The 19,000-nt window shown below is 49.4% G+C and overlaps 1 protein-coding gene across 1 annotated transcript in view; it reads right to left on the minus strand.

Moving 5' to 3' along the window:
• Positions 1–428: 428 nt before the first annotated feature.
• MTIF2 (mitochondrial translational initiation factor 2) overlaps positions 429–19,000 on the minus strand; it is a 74,201-nt gene continuing 55,629 nt past the window's right edge. Inside the window, exons 14-15 of the mRNA XM_082251729.1 lie at positions 13,682–13,870; positions 429–534 (exon numbers count right to left, since the gene is read on the minus strand). Coding sequence (XP_082107855.1) covers positions 13,698–13,870 — 173 coding nt within the window. The 3' untranslated portion in view covers positions 429–534; positions 13,682–13,697. The remainder of the gene's footprint in view (positions 535–13,681; positions 13,871–19,000) is intronic.

A 19,000-nucleotide genomic window follows, 5' to 3' on the forward strand; every position in this document is an offset into this window, starting at 1 on the left:
CATGTAATTGTTAACAAAAGCCTTTCAAACCTATAAAATGCTTGTAATTATACTTCAGTATATCATAGTAACATCTGACAAAAAGATCTAAAAACACTGAGGCAGCAGACATTGTGAAAATTAATATTTGTGTCATTCTGAAAACCTTTGGCCATGGCTGTATCAGAGCAATGTATATGTGTGTATGATATGCACAGGCCTGGAATTCTTTTTACTTTGGAGACACAGTGAACTTAAATGAAGATATCCAACACAAATTCATTTGTCTTTCAAAACTTTTTTTGCGATGTCTATGAGGCTCTGAAGGTGCAGACATAAATTTTAGCATCTGGTCACGTTCCATTGAATTTCTTGGCCAAGGAAAACTGGCTTCTGATTGGTTACTTTAGATCTGTCCTCCTGCTCTGTGACAGCCCCCGCGGTACCATGTTTTGTTTGGACGAAGCAAATGGAGAGCCTTTCTTATTATTCACAATGAACTCCAGACCTTCAGGATTGGCCAGAGCTGTTGCCACGGACTCGCCGAGAAATTTCCTGTAAAAATACAAAATGTGCTTTCAGTTAGTAAAACAGCTGAAAACAAAATACATTTAAGGAATGAGGTCTCCTTTTTAGGTGCCCCACCCCTAGTAACTAACCTAAAAAAAAAAAAAAAAGAAAGGGATCCAATAAAAAACAGGCCAATGAAGTCAGGTGACTAGGATCCGAAAAGTATGGAATTCGATAGTTCATCTGCGAATCATTTTTCAATACTGAAGTTACCTTAAGAATACAAATCTAAGCTGCTATATTAGGCAGGAATTCAGCCACTTATGATGCTGGATTAGTAGTGATTAAGTCCAGTTTGGTGCATGCCACCTTGTGGACTTCTCTCTTTAATTCACAATTCACATTTTTACGTAGTGCCGAGAGTTAGGCTATTGCTTTACTTCTGGCGCTTCAGTGCTGCATCTTCTGGTTCCAGCCTCAGCAGCTGCAGAGTCGCATGCAGCCACTGTTCCCGCCCTTCTCCCCTCCTGCCCAATCACAGAGCACTTTGTGCTATGTGAAGTCATTCACAAGATACAAAGGCTCCTGTTAATGGGCAGGAGGAGGGAAGGGCAGAAAGGCTGTATGTGTAAATTTCAGAGCTCTGGGAGTGTAGCAATAGCTGTGTTCCTGGAGCTCCATAAAACTGTTGGATATGAATTAAAGCGATAAGAGGTGACTTGCACCTTGTGAACTTAAAGAGGTTGTAAACTCGTTTGAAAGTTTTTTTTTTAAAACCTGCAAGAGAAACGCATAATGAGCTAGTATGCATCGCATACTAGCTCATTATGAAATACTTACCTTACAACGAGCCCCCGCTGTGCCGCTCACTCACCTGTATGATAGGCGACATGTTCAGTCGCCCGTCTTCCGGGATCGCGGCATCCGGCCATCTGATTGGCCGGAGCCGCGGTGACGTCACTCCCGCACACATGCGCGCTAGAGCCGACAGTCACGGCACGGAACTCTGAAGGAACGGCACGAGCGGCCGGTCCTTCAGAGCGCATGCGCCAGTGACGTCACTGGATGCATCTAAGGTAAATATCTCCTAAACGGTGCATGTTTAGGAGATACTTACAGTACCTATAGGTAAGCCTTAAATATAGGCTTACCTATAGGTACAACTTGCCGAGGAGGGTTTACTTCCTCTTTAACTCATAGTATGCCAACACATTTTACAAACTGCCTAGATTCCTGGATTTCAGCTTTAAACCCCAGCTTCAGGAAGATTTAAAAATCTTCCCTTGCCATGGAGCTGCACCAGCACTGCAAGGACTGACTGCTAGTTTAATGAACCCTTGCAGTACGGGTGCAGTTCAACCACACAGAATAATTTTAGTTTACCTAAAAAAAATATTTGCCAGGCATTCATCCATGGAAGCATACTACTCTAAAGGTTTATACCACTAGGTGCACTGTCCAGCACCAGCTGTCAGATTCTCATTGAGTTTGACAGGGTGCGAGTGTTCTGTCAGAATAACGAACCCAGTTGTAGAACAATTCTCCTGCGCTCGAGTGAAAATATGACAGAGGGAAGAGGGATACTTCAGACTTGAGTGGATAAAGCTTATGGTCTTGCTGCCCCTTCAGGATCAAGGGTATCCGGAACAAACTGGGAAACAACAACAAAAAAAAAGGGGCGCACCGACCTAGTGCATTATCACTAAAAAACAGAATTTTCTTAATCGGATTAATCTTCACTAATGGGGTAATTGACCTTTGCTCCGCAGGAGTAGCTAGGCAACAAGATTTGTTAATATCAAAGCTTTTAGCATATCCCACCCCTAGGGGGTGGTCCCCTCAGTCAATACCTCCCTGCTTCCAGCATTCTCAACTCAGTTTCAGTAGCATAGCAGTAGAGTACATAAACCAACCCCAAAAGAGGGGCGGCGACTGTCGAAGGACTCAGAGAAAGGAATTTTACGGTAAGATTTTACAAAAATTCCGTTTTCTTTTACGTCCTCCGACATTCGCCGCCACTTCATAATCTTCACTAATGGGGACGTCCCAGAGCAGTGTAGACATGAGGGGTGGGAAAAAAACGCAGCCGCGCCTAAAGCAACGCAGTACCCACATCAGAGAAAGGAACCTTACCAAGGTAAGAGAACCAACCTGGCAACAGGAAAACGTGCTCAACAGGAGCAACAACCCAGGAAGAACAGGTAACCCAGGGGTAAAAACACCCCAACAGCCAAGGGCCCAAACAAGGCACCCTAAGGCACTGCCGCACTAAGAACTTTACGGCCAAAGGAAGCATCTGCCGATGCCTGAACATCCACTTTGTAAAATTTGGAGAAGGTGTGAACGGACGACCAAGTCGCCGCCTTACACACCTGGGCCACAGAAGCCTGATGACGATAGGCCCAAGACGTACTCAGAGATCTGGTAGAGTGCGCCTTCACAGGGAAAGGAGGAACTTTCCCCCTCAAAGCATAGGCTTGCACAAATGTCTGTCTGATCCATTTGGCGATGATAGCAGCCGACGCCGCCATGCCCTTCCGAGGTCCCTCTGGAAGGACGAATAGGGAATCCGACTTGCGAAAGGACTTAGTCGATGACAGGTAAACCCTGATCGCCCGAACAACATCCAAGGCATGCAAAGCCACCTCCTTCGGATGCTTAGGCTTTGCGCAAAGCGAAGGCAAGACAATGTCCTCATTCAGGTGAAATTCCGAAATCCTCTTCGGAAGAAAGGAAGGGTTAGGTCGCAAGACCACCTTATCCAAGTAAATCACCAAGTAGGGAGAGCTGCAGGACAAAGCTGCCAGCTCCGACACCCTGCGAGCCGAAGTGATCGCCACCAAAAAGGCAACTTTCTTGGACAACAGAGACAGCGAGATCTGCCTGATCTTTTCAAAGGGAGCCTGTTGTAACACGGACAGAACCAAGTTCAAGTCCCATGGAGGCAAAGGATCCCTCCTAGGAGGGGCCAAATGTCTCACCCCCTGAACAAAGGTGCTAACCAATGAATTAGACGCCACAGGGCGTTGAAAAAGAACGGCCAGCGCAGAAATCTGACCCTTAATTGTGGCCAGCGCCAAACGCTGGTCCACTCCAGTTTGGAGGAAAGCCAACACTCTCGACACCGAGTATGAGCGAGGGGAATACCCCCTGGACTCACACCAGGCAAAGTACGCTTTCCAAGTACGGTAGTAAATTTTTCCCGAAGAGGCTTTTCTAGCCTTGATCAAAGTGGGAATGACCTCAGGGGAGAGACCCCTATCCTTCAGGACCTGGCTTTTAACAGCCAGGCTGTTAAAGCCAGCGACTGTAAAGCAGGATGGAAGATCTGCCCTTGAGACAGAAGGTCTTCCCGAAGCGGCAGGCGCCACGGAGCGTCGACTGCCAGATTTACGAGGTCTGCGTACCAAGACCGGCGAGGCCAGTCCGGTGCCACCAGAATCACCGCGTGCGGTTCCGAGGCCAATCTGCGAAGCAGCCTGGACAGCAGCTGAAGCGGTGGAAAGGCATACATCAGACGATACTGATGCCAGGGCGCCACTAACGCGTCTGAGGCGTCTGCCTGAGGATCGCGCGTCCTTGCCACGAACCTTTCCACCTTGTTGTTCAGACGAGACGCGAACAGGTCCACATCCGGAAGACCCCACTTTGCGCACAACATCTGGAAGACATCCGGGTGAAGGGACCATTCTCCCTGGTCCAGGGTCTGGCGACTCAGATAGTCCGCCTGCCAGTTCTCCACCCCCGGAATGTGCACAGCCGTTATCGCTTGAGCAGAGTCCAGGATCATCCCCAGGTAGGAAAGACGAACCGACGGACACAACGTTGATTTTGGAAAATTTATCGTCTGTGATATGGGGGACAATCAGCTCAGCGGTAGATGCATTTCTCCAGTGATTCACTGCAGTCAGGTATACATTTTAAGGGCATGGCAGCCCACTTTTATTAAAAGGCAAACGTAAACAATAAGGAAAGTCCATAACAGTTTCCCACACAGGGGTTCTTCGCCAGTAAGTACAAAACAAAATACTAGCCCACCTGGCTCTCTCGCTCTCGTGCAGTCTTCCTCAGCACTTTATGCTGGTCCCCGGACCATGGACTCCTCGAAGCAAACCGCTTCACTGTGGCCTTGGTCCTCAGGCCGTCTCCTATCTCACGCACGCACACACACGTGCTCCGGCTGCCACCTGCAGCCACTGACTCCCGGAGAGTATCGGAGTCCTCCTGACTCCCCACGAACAGACCACCTGTCTGCTGGCTGAAAACAGTCTCCAACTGGGAGCCCTGATGTCTTCCTAGACCTTGATTATAAGGGCTGTGTGCACCTGACTCTGAGCACACACCCTGCTGGTCATTAATAAAACATGGACACAGAGTTGGAGATTCCATCCCACCCAAGACACTTTGAAATCTCCAAACTACAGAGCCCCTTTCAGGTAAACCAAAACCTGGAGAAAGCTGCAACAGCAGTCTTCTCCACTGCACATCTATGCGCTGTAGTATTGCACCGAGCCAATGTGCACACTGTGTCCTTTAAACATCCACTTTCACCGTGACAGAGTCTTGACCTGTCACACGTCCAACCAAACTCCTGCAGAGTCTGCATCGTGGTGGACAGGTCGTTCACCAGGCCCTGACTGGTCGCAGATCGAAGCAAGATATCGTCCAGATATCCCAAGACAGAGACGTCCTGGGCTCTCAATAAGGCCAGGACCGGCGCAAGCACCTTGGTGAAAACCCGTGGAGCCGAAGCGAGACCGAAGGGTAACGCCACGAATTGGTAATGATCCTCCGCAATGGCGAATCGAAGGTACCTCTGGTGATCCTCGAAAATGGGGATGTGAAGGTACGCATCCTTCAGATCGATGGAGGTCATGAATTCCCCCTGACTCAGGGCAGCCACCACTGAGCGCAGGGATTCCATGCGGAACTTGCGAACCCGCACAAAGCGGTTCAGAGCTTTCAAGTCCAGAATCGGACGTACCTTGCCCTCCTTTCTGGGCACAGTGAACAGATTGGAGTAGAACCCCCGAAATCTGTCCCGATGAGGCACCGGAACCACCACTCCCTGGGCCCGCAGGTCCCGCACCGCCAGGTGCAGATCCTGCAAACGCTCCGGAGACAGCCGAAGATTTGAGGGAAAAAATCTGCTCGCCGGCCGAGAGAGAAACTCGATCTTGTATCCAGATCGAACGATTTCCTGAACCCACCTGTCCCGAATGCGGGCCAGCCAGGGTTGAAGAAAACCGAGCAAACGTCCCCCCACCCCAGAACCGGGTGAGGGCGCCCCTTCAGGCCGAATTGGTATGGGCAGCGGACCCAGACTGGCCGGACTTCTGCTTACCTGCCCACGGCTTCTTCTGGGAGCCTTGACCCTTGAAGGGCTTGCCCTTGTATTGCGACAGAAAGGCACGAAAGGACCCCTGAGAGGGCCTAAACGAGGTATTCTTCTTACCGCGAACAAACTTATTCCTGTGAGTTTGGGGCAAGAGAGTACTCTTACCCCCGGAAATTCCCTTTATCAGAGTATCCAAAGACTCGCCAAAAAGGCGAGATCCCGCGTAGGGAAGATTAGCTAGAGTCTTGCGAGAGGATTGGTCAACCGACCAACATTTCAGCCATATCAGTCGACGGTTCAACACCGCTACACTGGAGAGACGTGCAGCCAAAGGGACTAAATCCAAGTCCGCATCGCACAAATACATGACACCCTGATGAATTTGATCTACCATAGCCAACGTTGTCGGCGGAGCAGAGTCAGCCACCAGGGTGCGCCTGAGCACCTGCGTCCAATCCGCAATAGCTTGGGCTGCCATAATGGAAGCAAAAATAGGCTTCAGCATAGAACCAGCAACCGTATGACGGGCCAGAGACTCCAATCTCCTGTCCGTAGGGTCCCGGAACACCGGGGTATCCTCAGCAGGAATCGCAGTAGATTTATTCAAAACTGCCACCGCGTGATCCACCTGAGGCGGCACACACCAACGCTCATCAGTGATGGGTGTAAATGGATAACGCAGCTTGAACCTACTTGGCACAGTAAAGGGCTTTTTTAAATTGTGCCATTGCTCATCAACAGCGCGCTGAAATTCCACAGGGCAGGGAAAAACCTGCGCTGATTTGCGTTTCCTTTTTGTCCCATAAGAGGACATCAAAGCAGGAGGACATGGTTCATCCTGCAGATGCAGAGTTTCCTTAATAGAAGTAATCAACTCATCCATGAGTGCAAGCTCTTCAAACGAGCCAGGGGAGAAGTATCAACTCCTACTTCAGCCTCCCCCTCAGACCCCACAAGGTCCAGAGATGAACGAGACCCTGAGAAGGGCACTCCAGCCATAGCAGCCCCATCGCCCTCTGAATCAGAGGAAATAGACAATCTGGGCCGTTTTGCGGATCGATCAGCCATAAGCATCTGCACCTGAGAAGCCAAATTCGCCACAATAGCAGCCAGATCAGCCCCCTTGGGGGATGCAGCAGCCCCTTGGCCCCCCACCAAGGTGGGAGGAAACTTGCAATCCTGAGAATCCATGCCCCAGCAATAATTGAAATGAAGGACTGCCCCTTTAAGACCGCAGCGAGCGCAGCCCACCGCACACTACTGTATGTATGATAAGGAACACTGAGCAAGGAAATACAGGATAAGGAAGATAAAAAACCTGGAGAGACCACACAGGCTGCTGCCACCGATCGCTGTTCCAGAGCAAAAGGAAGTGATGCAATGACTGACCGCCCTATAAAGCCTATGCAGGCTTCACAAACATGGCCGCTCGGCTGAGGCATTGTAGGCAATGAGAAAATGGCGCCGACATGTGGCTGTATGAGCGATCGCCGCCAAAAATGGCGGCGTTTGGCGCCAAAACACCGCGCTGTACCACACAGGGCCGGTCACCATGGTTTGCCGAAAAAAATGGCGGGCCGCATTAGCGGTCGCCGCACAGCATGTCTGAGCCCAGTCTGCCCATACAGTACACATAGCAGAGCGGGAGAGCCCCCCCCCCCGCAGCCCATAGAAAGGCAGCTATTCCACACAGGAATCTGACAGGGAGCTCAGCACTTACACAGACATGCGGGTCACACAGTCACAGACTGACACCCAAAACAGACAGGTCCCCACATAGAAGTGCACTTACCATTCCGGATTGCGTGGGGAGCCTTCTCCAGCGACCAAACCGCTGTACGGAGGACAGGGAGTGTCGCCGCCAGGACGCAGTGGAACTGCGGTGCGAAACCGCAAATGGCGTCCGGCGAGGTAGCCACCTCACAGGCAGCATCCCTGCAGCGAACAGGGATGGGTCGTTCAATATGTCAGGGAAACCTGAGCTGAACGCTCAATGGCAGGCTGGGGAACCCCTGGCCCTGAGCCCTGGGATCCAGGGTGGCCAGTCCGAGACCCAGCTACGCATGATCATCTTCATCCGAAGAAACTAAACTAATGCTGAAAAAAGAACAGTAAAAGAACGAGATAAATACTCAAAATAAAATCAAAAAGAGAATAGAAGGCTGAGACTGAAAGCCCCAGCACAGGATCAGCCAGCTACTCCTAAGCTAGGCAATTGAAAACTGAGTTGAGAATGCTGGAAGCAGGGAGGTATTGACTGAGGGGACCACCCCCTAGGGGTGGGATATGCTAAAAGCTTTGATATTAAAAAAATCTTGTTGCCTAGCTACTCCTGCGGAGCAAAGGTCAATTACCCCATTAGTGAAGATTATGAAGTGGCGGCGACTGTCGGAGGACGTAAGAGAAACATTTATTAAAATATTAAAAAGTATACATTATACTCGCTAGGCTGACGCGTTTCAGGGGTGAGCCCCCTTCCTCAGCAGCAACTTTTTTGGCTCTGAGGAAGGGGGCTCGCCCCTGAAACGCATCAGCCTAGCCACAGCAGCCTCATGCGGCACACTGCATACCATTCAGCATCGTGCGGTTTCTTGGCTACCTTGGAGATTTTATGTATATCATGTTGATGTGTGTATATTCACACCTGCTTTGTGAGTATAATGTATACTTTTTAATATTTTAATAAATGTTTTTAGTGGTAATGCACTAGGTCGGTGCACCCCTTTTTTTGTTGTTCTTTGTTGTTGTTTCCCAGAATAACAAACCCATCAGATTAGGTAACAGAAGAGACATTCCGTCAGGTGTGCATTAGGGATCGACCAATTATCGGCAACACCTATATATCAGGGGCCAATATGCACTTTCCCCGATATATCAGAATCGGCCCCTGAGGTTACCGATATTGTCAGTATTTCGGGGGAGTGATGCCTGCAGCTAGAGGCATCACCCCGGTACCGGCGTCCAAAGTCGACGGTCAGCTGTCTTGTAATGACAATCGATGTGGCTGAGAAGCTGCTCGGCTGTCATTAAAAAAAGCGGGAGGGGACGTCCCCTCCCTCCCGCAGCTCGCCCAGGTCTCCCGTCCCACCGGGAGACCCGGCAACCTACCTGCACGGCCGCCAAAGACCCGATCAAAGCTGCATTCGCCTCTGATCGGGTCTTCATGTAAAAACCCGGAAGTGATGTTATGACATCACTTCCAGGTACCCGGCGCCAAATTCAAAAAAATGACAGCATTCAAAACAGCCAAACTTGGCGTTTTGAATGCTTTTAAGTGCAGAGGAGGGGTCTGGGGTATTTTATACCCCCAGATCTCTCCACATGAGTACCTGTATGAAAAAAAAAAAAAGTAAAAAAAAATTTTTTTTTAAATGTCCGAAAATATCGGCCGATACCGATATGCGATGACCAAAATATCGGTATCGGCAATGAAAAAAACGATATTGGTCGATCACTAGTGAGCATGCAGGTTCCACTGCTAGCAGGTTTGCGAATATGACAGAACACCTGCAGCCAGAAGGCGGCAGCGGACATCTTACTACACCCAGCTACGTCTTGAATTTCACACTAATTTTAGCAATAAAGTCAGTGTATATAAATTACTATAGTATATTGACATCTGTGATGCTGTTTTGATGTTACATTTTGAACGAAGCTGGACGCCAGCAGTAGGAAAGCGGAGGAGGCCATGTGGGTACACCCTGCACTACTCAGCGCTAAACCGTTAGGCCCCTTTCACACTTGAGCAACCTAAAAGTTGCGCTATTTTGCTGCGATTTTACCGTGATTTGGACTGGATTTGAAGCAATGCCTAGGTCTTTGGACCCCAATACGCATTAAAATTGCCCCAAAGTAGTGGAAGGGACTACTTTGAAGTTGTTGCGACTTGAAGTCATACAGATATGAACGGTACTCGTTGCAAATCATGGAGTACGACTTGTCGTGCGACTTTGCAGTCCCGAATCGCAGGACAAGTCGCACAAGTGTGAAAGGGTCCTAAGGCTTTTAAAATTAAACATCCACACAGCATCACAGATGTCAATATACTAGATTTCTTTATAAATGTTCACTTTATTGCTAAAATTACTCTGAAATTCAAGAAGTAGATGGGTGTAGTAAGATGTCCGCTGCCATCTTCTGACTGCAGGTGTTCTGTCACATTAGCAAACCCGATAGCGGTGGAACGTATGCGCAGCTGACGGAACGTCTGTTCCGTTACCTAATCTGATGGGTTCGCTATTCTGACAGAACACCTGTAGCAGGGCTGGACAAGACACCTGTGCCCTCAGCCTGCACCTTAATGGCAGAGCCCCATGCACCATGTGCTAGACGCCTAGGGCAGTTACAGCAAGATGGCTGGACCTACTGATAATGCATGCCTGTTTGCGATAATCCAACAGCTTTTTTAATAGGAAAGTCCATACAGTAGATCCTGGGCCCCTGCTGGAAGATAGTATGTTTAATCAACAATTTTGCATATCTTCAGACAACCCCCATCATGAGTTCCCACTACAGCAAAGCCATTTTGTAGTAGCCCCTTGACGCCGACAGTACGCAGATATGCAGCCTCACTGGACTGGGATTTTTTTTTCCATGCGGCCGCATATCTGCGTACCGGTCTTTGCGCAGGGAGCGCGCTGTGCAGGACAAGATCTCAGCGCGAGCTCCGTGTCACGTATTAATGTTCGTGACCCGGAACTCCGACTCTGGGTCACCTGATTGCCGTGATAGCCTCTGATTGGCTATCACAGTGATCAGTTACTGTAAAGCCCACCCCTGTGTTTCTCTCTCTCTCTCTGTGAATGGAGAGGAAAGATATTGTAACTCTCTTCTTCCAGAGAGAGAAACAAACAACTGTGTGTAAAACAAAATAAAGAAAAAAAATACCTAGATCAAGGTTTGATCTAGGTCATAGCCAGGGTTAGTGTTTGGGTCAAGTATGAGTCAAAGGTCAGGGCCAAAGGCCATGGTCAGTATATTTTTTTTGATAGGATTTGCTTTAAAGAGGTTGTAAACCTCAGAAAAAAAAAAAAAAAAAAACCTGAAAGACAGAGACATATATCATTATGAAATACTTATCTTAGAACGAAGCCCCCGCAGCACTCCCCGCTCACCGGTGACATGGCCGACATGTTCAGCCGTCTTCCTTCCAGGTTTGCATCCTCCGGCTATCTGATTGGCAGCAGCCGTAATGACGTCACTCCCGCACGAGCGCGCAGGAGCCACCATTCATGGCACAGGGCTCTGAAGGAAAGGCACGGGCGGCCGTTCCTTCAGAGCGCATGTGCCAGTGATGTCACTGGCTGCATGTACAGTAAATATCTCCTAAACGGTTTAGGAGATATTTAAAGTTGCAAAATTGTGCTTAGGCATTTAGATTTTTTTACCCTTAGGCGCAAAGGGGTTACGATGGAGCAGTGTAGCCTTCTTGTAAGAACTCTGATACCAAGATCTCACCACCAGAGTCTTTAGCAAATATAATAATTAGGTTCTGGTTTCCCATTTCAGGTAGACATCCAGGTAATCGTAGAGGGAGTTTGACTGCCCAAGATCAAATCCTCTGGATTGTCCTTTGCATCACCACCTAGTGCTGGGCTTCTAAGACTGCTGTGCAGAGCAATTGCCATCACATCTTCCTATGGCTTGGGAGAATAGGTGTGTGCAGCCTATTACATTAGTGTGCACCCCAAAGTTCAACAACTCACGCCTTTCTCTGCAGCCTCAGCTGCACTGGACAGTGAATAAATGGGAAGTGCTCTGTGCTGAGCAGCTTCCTGTTCATTCCCAACTTGAAGCATAGTAAACAGTCATACTGACTAGCCCTTTCCTCCACTCTCTATCCTGAAACATCCCCGGCAGCAGCCGAAGAAAGAGAAGGGAAGCCAGCAGCAACGCAGGGATGGGGGGGGGGGGGTGAAGGGGCGGGGGGCGCGCAACATGGAGGGAAGCCCGGGCAGAAGGGGGAGTCGACATAATGATTAAGGTGTGCCCAGGCTCACCTGGCACCCCCCCCCCCCTGCGCACACCTACAGTGCCTTGAAAAAGTTTTCATACTCCTTGAAATTTTCCACATTTTGTCATGTAACAACCAAAAACGTAAATGTATTTTATTGGGATTTTATGTGATAGACCAACACAAAGTGCCATATAATTGGGAAGTGGAAGGAAAATGATAAATGGTTTTACATTTTTTTTTTTACAAATATCTGACAAGTGTGGTGTGCATTTGTATTCAGCCCCCCTGAATCAATACTTTGTAGAACCCCCCTTTCCCTGCAATTACAGCTGCAAGTCTTTTTGGGGATGTCTCTACCAGCTTTGCACATCTAGAGAGGGACATTTTTGCCCATTCTTCTTTGCAAAATATCTCCAGCTCTATCAGATTGGATGGAAAGCGTCTGAACAGCAATTTTCAAGTCTTGCCACAGATTCTCAATTGGATTTAAGTCTGGACTTTGACTGGGCCATTCTAACACATGAATATGCTTTAATCTAAACCATTCCATTGTAGCTCTGGCTGTATGTTTAGGGTCGTTGTCCTGCTAGAAGGTGAACCTCCACCCCCGTCTCAAGTCTTTTGCAGACTCTAAAAGGTTTTCTTCTAAGATTGCCCTGTATTTTGCTCCATCCATCTTTCCATCAACCCTGACCAGCTTCCCTGTCTTTGCTGAAGAAAAGAATCCCCACAACATGATGCTGCCACCACCATGTTTCACAGTGGGGATGGTGTGTTCAGTGTGATGTGCAGTGATAGTTTTCCGCCACACATAGCATTTTGCTTTTAGGCCAAAAAGTTAAGTTTTGGTCTCATCTCTGACCAGAGCACCTTCTTCCACATGTTTGCTGTGTCCCCCACATGGCTTCTCGCAAACTGCAAACAGGACTTCTTATGTCTTTCTTCTTGCCACTCTTCCATAAAGGACAGATTTGTGGAGTGCACGACTAATAGTTGTCCTGTGGACAGATTCTCCCACCTGAGCTGCGGATCTCTGCAGCTCCTCCAGAGTTACCATGGGCCTCTTGGTTGCTTCTCTGGTTAATGCTCCCCTTGCCCGGTCTGGCAGTTTAGGTGGACGGCCATGTCTTGGTAGGTTTGCAGTTGTGCCATACTCTTTCCATTTTCAGATGATGGATTGAACAGCGCTCCGTGAGATGTTCAAAGCTTGGGAAATTTTTTATAACCTAACCCTGCTTTACACTTCTCCACAACTTTATCTTTGACCTGTCTGGTGTGTTCCTTGGCCTTCATAATGCTGTTTGTTCACTAAGGTTCTCTAACAAACCTCGGAGGGCTTCACAGAATAGCTGTATTTATACTGAGATTAAATTACACACAGGTGGACTCTATTTACTAATTATTATTATTATTATTATTATACGGGATTTATATAGCGCCAACAGTTTGCGCAGCGCTTTACAATGTGAGGGAAGACAATACAGTTACAATACAATTCAAAACAGGAGGAACTAGAGGGCCCTGCTCGTTAGAGCTTACAATCTAGAAATTAGGTGACTTCTGAAGGCAATTGGTTCCACTAGATTTTAGTTAGGGGTGTCAGAGTAAAGGGGGGTGAATACAAATGCACGCCACAATTTCCAGATATTTATTTGTAAAAAAAATGTAAAAACCATTTATCATTTTTCTTCCACTTCCCAATTATGTGCCACTTTGTGTCGGTCTATCACATAAAATCCCAATAATATACATTTACGTTTTTGGTTGTAACATGACAAAATGTGGAAAATTTCAAGGGGTATGAATACTTTTTTCAAGGCAACGTATGCTTGGTATCCAATAGGTTTATTACATTTTGTATGTCAGTTCAGTCTATAACAAAAAAAAAAGGCATTTACCAAAGGAAAGGACTGATTAAAACCCAGGATCCCATGATGTTCTCCTCGGTATCGTCCTTTCCTCAAAGCAAATGATTTCATCTCCAACTTCTACTTCAATGTCACCGTCATCCAGATTTAAACCGCACTCCACCCCTGTCTTCACACTCTGCACGTCGTTCTTGTGGTGCTTCAGAGATGATAAGCAGCCTGCAGAGGAACATTCATTTTAGCTAACGTCATCACAGGGAAATAACAGAATTTAAAGCGTATTTCCATATTTTGCAGTCAAATTTGAAAAAAAATGGATTTTTGACTTACCGTAAAATCCTTTTCTCTTAAGCTCATTGACAGACGCAGACTCATATCTTGATATCCGTAGGGTTATACTGCCCCCTACAGGAGTAGGACACTAGGCAGAAAAAAAGTTCTGGCTACGCCTATGGGCAGTCTCAGGGGGTATACCCTCTCACTTCCTGCTATAGGATGTCAGTTTTGTATCAAAGCAGTGTCAGAGAAATCATACCAACCCAACTCAAACAGAGGGGACACCAGGGAATGAGTGGCCAGTGGCTTCTGGGAGAAAATTGCCAAGGCCGCGACCTGACCCTTGATAGTACTCAAAGCCAGCTTCTGCTCAACCCCCCCCGTTGAAGGAAGGTCAAGACCCAAGCCACCGAGTAAGAACGTGGATGAACCCCGAGGTACTTACACCACGCAATATAAGGACTTCCGTGCACGATGAGAGAGCATTCTAGAAGTCGCTTTCCGCACTGTAAGCAGGGTAGGCATAACTGAAGCAGACAATCCCCTGTCCTTCAGCACCTGGCTCTCAACATACTGCCCCCACGGGACAACCAGCGCGTCTGTGGCGTCTGCTAGAGGATCTCGGGAGCGGGCTACAAACCTCTGCACCCTCCTGTTGAGCCAGGACGCCAACAGATCCACATCCGGGGTGCCCCAACGAAGGCACAACTGGTGAAACACCTCCGGACGAAGAGACCACCCCCCTGCCAATTTTCCACGCCTGGAATGTGAACAGCGGAGAGAGCTGGAACAAGTGTTCCGCCAAACGAGGATGCCGGCCACTTCCAAGGCCGCAAGTACACTCTTGGTGCCTCCTCGGTGAGTGACATAAGCCACGGCCGTGGCATTGGCCGATTGAACCTGCACTGGACAGCCCCCAAGATACTTGGTCCAGTGAACCAGGCAAAGCCTGATCGCTCTCAGTTCCAATAAATTTATCGGCAACCTGGATGCTTCCAGGGACCAGATAACCTGCCGAGAACCCCTTCCCCACACGGATAGACTGGCATCCGTGTGACAATCATCCAATAGATCGGAAGAAAGGATTTCCCTCGACTGAGCTACGGAGACCGAAGCCACCATAGCAGGGACCCCCAGGTCCGCTCACTCAGCCGGAACCGATTGTCCAGAGAATCGGAATTCCGGTTCCATATGTGAAGATCTCCTTTTGGAGGGTCCTCGTATGAAACTGAGCAAAAGGAACCGCCTCAAAAGACGCCACCATCAGTCCCAGAACGCTGCAGCAGGTCCGAAGGAACGATCATTTGGTGGACAGAAACAGCCGCTGTTTGAGTCGCTGTTTGAATTTTCTGGAGTTTTTCCGCAGGGAGAAACACTTTGGCCAAGGACTCGGCCAAAGCCAGGCCCAGATAGTCCCGGCTCCTGTAGAGGACCAGGGACGACGTCAGCAGGCACACAATCCACCCGAACTCTTCCAGAGAGGTCATGGTGATCTCCAAATTCGCCATCGGAACCTGCGGAGACTCCGCACGGAGGAGGAGGTCATCCAGGTATCCCAGGACCGATATCCCCCGTTGCCGCAACAGCGCCAGAACCGGAGCCAAAAGCCTTTGAGAAGACCCGGGGAGCAGAAGCGAGACCAAAGGGTAACGCCACAAACAGATAATGGTCCTCACCCACTGCAAAGTGCAGAAAACGGTGTCCTGCGCAATTGGGAATGTGAAGGTAGGCACATTTGTTGTCAATGGAGGCCAAAAAGTCCTCCGATGCAGGGAGGCCACCATTTCTGGGCACCGTGAACAGATGTGAGTAAAAACCCAGAAAAACGTTCTCTAGTTGTACCCAGTCCTGTACAGCCCCCAACAGAGCCTGTAGGGAATCCGGGGACAGCCTCACAATGGAAGGGAATAACCTCACCGGTTGAACCGATTGAAACTCGATCTTGTACCCCGACCTCATGACCCATTAGTCTTGAATCCTGGAGTGCCACGGATCTGAGAGCCGGCAAGATGTCCCCCCCCACCCCTGACATGGGTGGGGGCGCACCCTCATGCCGAAGGGGACTCGTCCCCAGGGCTGGAGGAACTCTATTTCCCGTTACCAAACCAGGGTCACTTGGAACCCCTGAGGGGGCCCGGAAGGGCTTCGCCTTGTCGACCACTCCAGAGGAACGAAAAAACAGCTTGGGAGCTGAAATGGAGGGTCCCCACCTGCGACGAGGGTCCTTACCCTTGGTAGCCTGTGGGAGAAAGGTGCTCTTGCCCCCAGCAAGACCTTTGATAATACCATCCAGGGTAACACCAAACAGGTGATCCCCCTAAAAAGGGGGACCAGTCAAGGCTTTCTTAGAAGCCTGATCCGCCGACCAGCACTACAGCCACAGCATGCGCCGGAGGACCAATGCCGAAATGACAAATGCCCCAGCATTGGAGCAGTATCCAGTGTGGCGTCGCAAACAAATTGCAGCCCCTGCACCATCATGTCCAGTAACTCCGACATGGCAGGGGGGGGGGGGGTTTCTCCCCTCCAGGTCACGGCGTAGGAACTGGTCCATTCCGTTAATGTTTGGGAAACCAGGGCAATGGTAAACACTGGTCTGAAGGCAGACAATGCCAGGGAGAACATAGTGCAAGACACAGACTACCCAAAGGACAGTAAGCGGCACCGTCCACTTTTTTAATGAGGGACTCCTCAAATGGATAGCGCCTCAGTCATCCGCGTTAGGCATGCGGGACAAGAAAAAACCTGGAGGGCTTGCAAGTGCCAACGGCAACCTGCGTAACAGTCACAGCCGCAGCTGCGTCTTCCAGCTTTAGGGTATCCCGGACAGACACAATCAGCGTGTCCACCAGCGCCTCATCTTGCGCAACAGCGGAGGCAGAAAGGTCATCCTCACTATCAGAGGAGACGGGGAGCAAGACAGCAGCCCCAGAGGGGAGACCCGCGTCAGCCGAGACCGGTTCAGATTCCGAATCTGAGGCAGCAGACGAGGCAGGGGTAGGCAGAGGTCGTTGTTTAGCACCGCGCGCCTGAAAGGCCACCCCCACCTGGGACACAAATGACTCCAGGACCACTGAAAGTGCATCAATAGTGAGCTGGGAACCGGAGGGCCCTGCGGCCACCACGAGGGGATCAGGTGGAGACAAATGATACCAAAAGAACCCATTAGCAAAATTTGACAAAACGGAAAAAAATGACATTTTTTTTTTGTAATATAAAAAAGTCTCCCAGCGCTACAGCGCCCCCCAGTGGCCAGGCAGCGTGTCTAAAAACCCCCGCAGAGAGGGAGAAAAAGACCCCCAAAGGCTTACCACCCACAGAATGCACAATAAGTCCCAGGATGACTCAGCAGTGCTTGTCCTCACAAAAGGAAGGCCTGCAGAGTGATGTGCCGGGTCTAGGGAGGGGCTCCACCCCCTCACACGCCTCGAGGAAATCCCACAGAAGCCCAGCTCTGAGGAAAAAAATGAGCTGGGTGTACCAAGATGGCCACCAACATGTGAAGCACATGGAGGCTACAAGAAAATGGCGGCCCCGCGCGGCAGCAAAGGGGGCCCCCGGGGAGCACCCTCCTGACTGACAGATGATCGACCGGCAGATGGGCCCTGGGGAGTCAGGTAGGAACCTACCCTGCACAACAGCCGTCCACACCGGCGGGACCCCCCCACCCCCTCAGCGGCCTGCATGCAGATCCAGCCTCCCCACATATCCCCAGTAGCGACAGAGACCCCGACCGTCCCAGGGAGGGGCCCGCGTCCACCCCAGAACCCGACATGAGGAAAAGGGGGAACATTTACTCACCATACCGGAACAGGCGGGCGCTGACTCCTGACAGAAACCCCTCGCTGCCGTAGTGGGGGGGTGAACGCTGCGACTTGGTCACAGACCGGTAGTATGTGACCTGGCGAGTCGTTTAACTCGCGGGCCAGTCCCCGTCCAGTAGGACTATGTCGCGGCCGACCCAGCGCGGAGCTAGGGCCTGCACGCGCTCATAGGCCGGCTGGGATGAACACTGGATCTCAGCATCCAGCCCGTCGCCCAGATCCGGCATAATTGCTTGTAGATCTCACAGGAACAACTGGAGAAAAAAGTAGCTAAAAAAAAAAAAGGAATATCTAAAAAAGCTTGCCAGGACCAGAGATCCCAGCAAGGAACTTAGGTCCTTACTCCTGACTAGGCAGAAAAAAAAACTGACATCCTATGCAGGGAGAGAGAGGATATACCCCCTGGGACTGCCCATCGGTGTGGCCAGAACTTTTTTCCTGCCTAGTGTCCTACTCCTGTAGGGGGCAGTATAACCCTACGGATATCAAGATATGGATTCTGCGTCTGTCAATGAGCTGGGGGGGATGTATCATTACAATGAACAAATATATCAAAAGTGACTCCAGTAACCATAATACATTTTTTACTCTAAGGTCCCTATAGAGAACACACAGTCACAATCTGAAGTTGGAAGAAAGGAGGCTTCAAGTGATTGTAAACCCTCAACTTATAAATCAACTGATTTAGTTTAAAATAGAAATAAAGGGCAAAACATTTGTGTATAGATATAAAAAAAAAATTCTATAAAACACAATTATATAACACTTTTTTCCCTTTATAAGTGATCACATACCTTCTTTTGAAAGCTGCATAAGGGCTGGGGAGGAGAAACAGCAATACACTGATCTTCCAGTGAATGGCTGTGAAGGGGGATGGGGTGTCAGCAAGCAAAAGTCTAATCATTGGAGGAGGGTACACTGAGTTCCCAGCACAGCTAAAGAACTGACCACGCTGTGCTTTCCTGTTTTCAATAGGAAAGCAGAGGGACTGGCAGCAACACACAAAAGGAGGCAATACAAATGGCACTTTTCCACTGCAAGTACCGGCTCTGCTCCACTCAGCCTTGCTTGGCCCTGCTTGGCTCGGTTTTCAATTGCATGGTACAGTACGGTTTGCCTTTCCACTAAAGTAGTAAGTGAGTGGGATAACAACGATTCTCTGACCAATCAGTGGCTAGTAGTGACAAACAATCAAGGCTGCATGCAAAAGATTGTGGGATATGGTATCGGTACGGCCCTCTTGGAACCA

Source organism: Pelophylax lessonae (genome assembly GCF_965119305.1).
Source record: "Pelophylax lessonae genome assembly, chromosome: 3".
Lineage (NCBI taxonomy): Eukaryota > Metazoa > Chordata > Amphibia > Anura > Ranidae > Pelophylax > Pelophylax lessonae.